The following is a 2,727-nucleotide window of genomic DNA, read 5'->3' on the forward strand; positions in this document are numbered from 1 at the left end:
CCAGTGTACATGTTCTGGTCTAGCCAGATTTGTAAGATAAAACTGGGGTCATGGTGGGGGGTGGGGAGGAAGCATTAAAGAACTAGAGAAAGGCTGTGTGTTTCGTTAGTGCTATACTGCACCCTGACTGGCCCTTCTCTCCTTGTGGCTGATTTCTATACAGTTTTAACATGTATGTATACATAAGAATGCCAATGTGTGTAAATACATGGCCATATACATATACACACATAAAATACTATATAGTTGTTAAAAATAACCGTGTACTGATATAGTTTCCAAAAATAGTATTAAGTATAAAACACTAATTTAGAAATGTCAAGTATAACTTGATTCTATTTGTTTTTTCTCTTTTCTCTCTTGTGTGTGTTTAAGAATTCATACATAAATACTCAAAGTTGTTAAACCATGTTACTTATGAACACAGGAATAGTATACTTCATTGTAACTGAGATTTTAATTCCTGGAAAAACAAATTAAAAACTTTAGCCTGTTTCTTCCATTTCCAGAGAAGGGACATGATGACATGGCTGTAGTCTGTTTCCACAGTGTGTAAATAAGTACAATTGTAAAGAAATGGTGTGAGAGTTTTAAAAGTCGAATTACACCCTCATCATAGGTGAAGACCACAAGGTGTAGTTTTGTCCATCCTCAGTTTGCGGCAGAATTAGAATAGAAACTCATCCTGTCTTACAGGCTTTGTTAGTCTGTGTTTCTGTCCATGATTAATTCCAGTCTCTCCTGTCTGCCATGCACTAGTCACTGCGGTAGGAGTGCAGTGTGGGGCGTGGACTGTTCCCTGGGGGCACGTGTAGATAAGCTGAAGATCCCTGCTGGGGAAGAGTGAATCTGGACAGGCCCCTGGATCCACAGCCGAACTAAGGCTTCATCCTAGGATCCCCTCCTCAAAGATTCTGTCACTACAATTTTAAAACTCAAGGAGACACCTATTTCCCTTTCTTCAGACACAGCCCTAGAACATACCATGAGAATGTTCTGCTACATATTTGTAAAGCATTAGGTACATCACATGCTGGTTACAGAATACCGGGTGATATAAACATGATGGCTCACATGAAACTTACCTTCTGTGGCAGTTAGATTTCATGTCAACTTGAACCTGTGTGAAAGTATAGGGGTGGAATCCAACCTACCAAAGGATGCTTCCTTGGGTTGTGGCCTTTTTCTAAGAAAGACCTTGGGCATCTCTCTCTGGCCCTTCACACTCTGCTTACGGGGCTCTCGTGTCTGCCTCCAGGGCCAGCCCCAGGTGGACTGCCAACCCTGGGAGCTATCAGAGCTCTGCCATGGTGCCACTAACTGTGAATCCATGGGACTCTGCACCCACCAGCCTGCCATCTACCTGCTCCCTGCTTCACTTTTCTGCACCATAGGCCAGAAGCTACATGAGTCTGAAGAGGGAGCTGGCTAGCATCGAACCCGTGGACTTGAGCTGGACTGGGCTGGGATGCCTTTTTGATATAAAAATGACTTCTTCATATAAACTTCTTATACATAAGAGTTTTGTTTCTTAGACAACCCAGCCTAATACTCCTTCTTTCTGACTCACCCTGGGCTTTCGAGTCGCATAAAGAGTTAGTCTCGCAGGCTCGCAGGGGCAGTTTCACTCTGTCCCATAGGGTCGCTATGAGTTGGGATTGACTTGAAGGCAGTGAGTTGAGCTGATCACTAAGCTAAAAGAACCTAGACTTTAGTGGCCACACATACCAAAGACCATAAAACTTATAAAAATAGTTCAAATAAGTCATTAATAAGGCAAGAAATCAAATAATAAGCATAGCATTACGTTAATAACTAATAAATTACACAGAGGGCAAAACAGAAAGAATATAACAAGGTACATGAGATCAAGAGAGTGACCAATGACGTTTTCATTCATCGAATCCGATTTTTAAGCTGAAAATTTTAATTCCATGTCAAAATCCTAGTCGTGATTTTCCCCCGTATTGGTGTCCAAGCGGTGTCACGTCTACGGCGAGCTTTCCGAATACGTACCAATTCCTTTGATCAGGTGACAGCTCAGAAGGTCTATAGATTCTACTTCTCGGGAGGCCTTCAGTCGGTTTCTGTTAAAACAAAATAGAAAGTAAGAACTATCTATTGTTTATATATCCCTGTCTTCTTTCAGAAAGCCCTTGAGGAGGCTTATGGCAATACATAACATGCAGCATAAATCTTAAGCTGATGAAAGAAACCAGAAAAACAAGGGCAGGAACATAAAACAGCACATAAAATCAAGTTAACACAAAAAGGCACATCACACAGTTCTATAGAGAGATGTGGGCGGCCAAAGAAAGCCAATAACTCGGCAAATGAAACTTGCAATGCAAATTCCTCTGCAAATATAAACATGACACCAAGTCGTAATTCTCCCAGCTCTCGTGTTCGGGAAGAGAGTGAGAGGCAGGATCAGAAACCCTGTTTTCATTGTGAGCCCATAAAAAATCCAAACAGCACTCCGATCCTCTGCAGAATGACCACGTGAGCAGCCACAGTGAGCGAAAGGGACCCGGCCTTTCTGGGGACCTGGGAGGAACCCCCATCATGTGTCAAGACACAAAGGCACCACCCCATGACAACATATGACTGTGGTTGAAAAGTATCATTCAAAGTCACCTGCACCTTTATTGGACAGAAAATATGACAAAGTGAAGCTACCGCTTCTGGATACAGCCTCGTCATCTAAGTCTGTGCACAGCAGAAAGC

The 2,727-nt window shown here is 42.5% G+C and overlaps 1 protein-coding gene across 1 annotated transcript in view; it reads right to left on the reverse strand.

The window, feature by feature from the left end:
* LOC101655970 (serum paraoxonase/arylesterase 2) overlaps window positions 1–2,727 on the reverse strand; it is a 35,224-nt gene that overhangs the window by 24,132 nt on the left and 8,365 nt on the right. Inside the window, exon 2 of the mRNA XM_004702818.2 lies at window positions 2,017–2,087. Within this exon, the coding sequence (XP_004702875.1) occupies window positions 2,017–2,087 (71 nt within the window). The remainder of the gene's footprint in view (window positions 1–2,016; window positions 2,088–2,727) is intronic.

Source organism: Echinops telfairi, unplaced genomic scaffold (genome assembly GCF_000313985.2).
Source record: "Echinops telfairi isolate 266 unplaced genomic scaffold, ASM31398v2 ScPeMD7_23;HRSCAF=83, whole genome shotgun sequence".
Taxonomy (NCBI): Eukaryota; Metazoa; Chordata; class Mammalia; order Afrosoricida; family Tenrecidae; genus Echinops; species Echinops telfairi.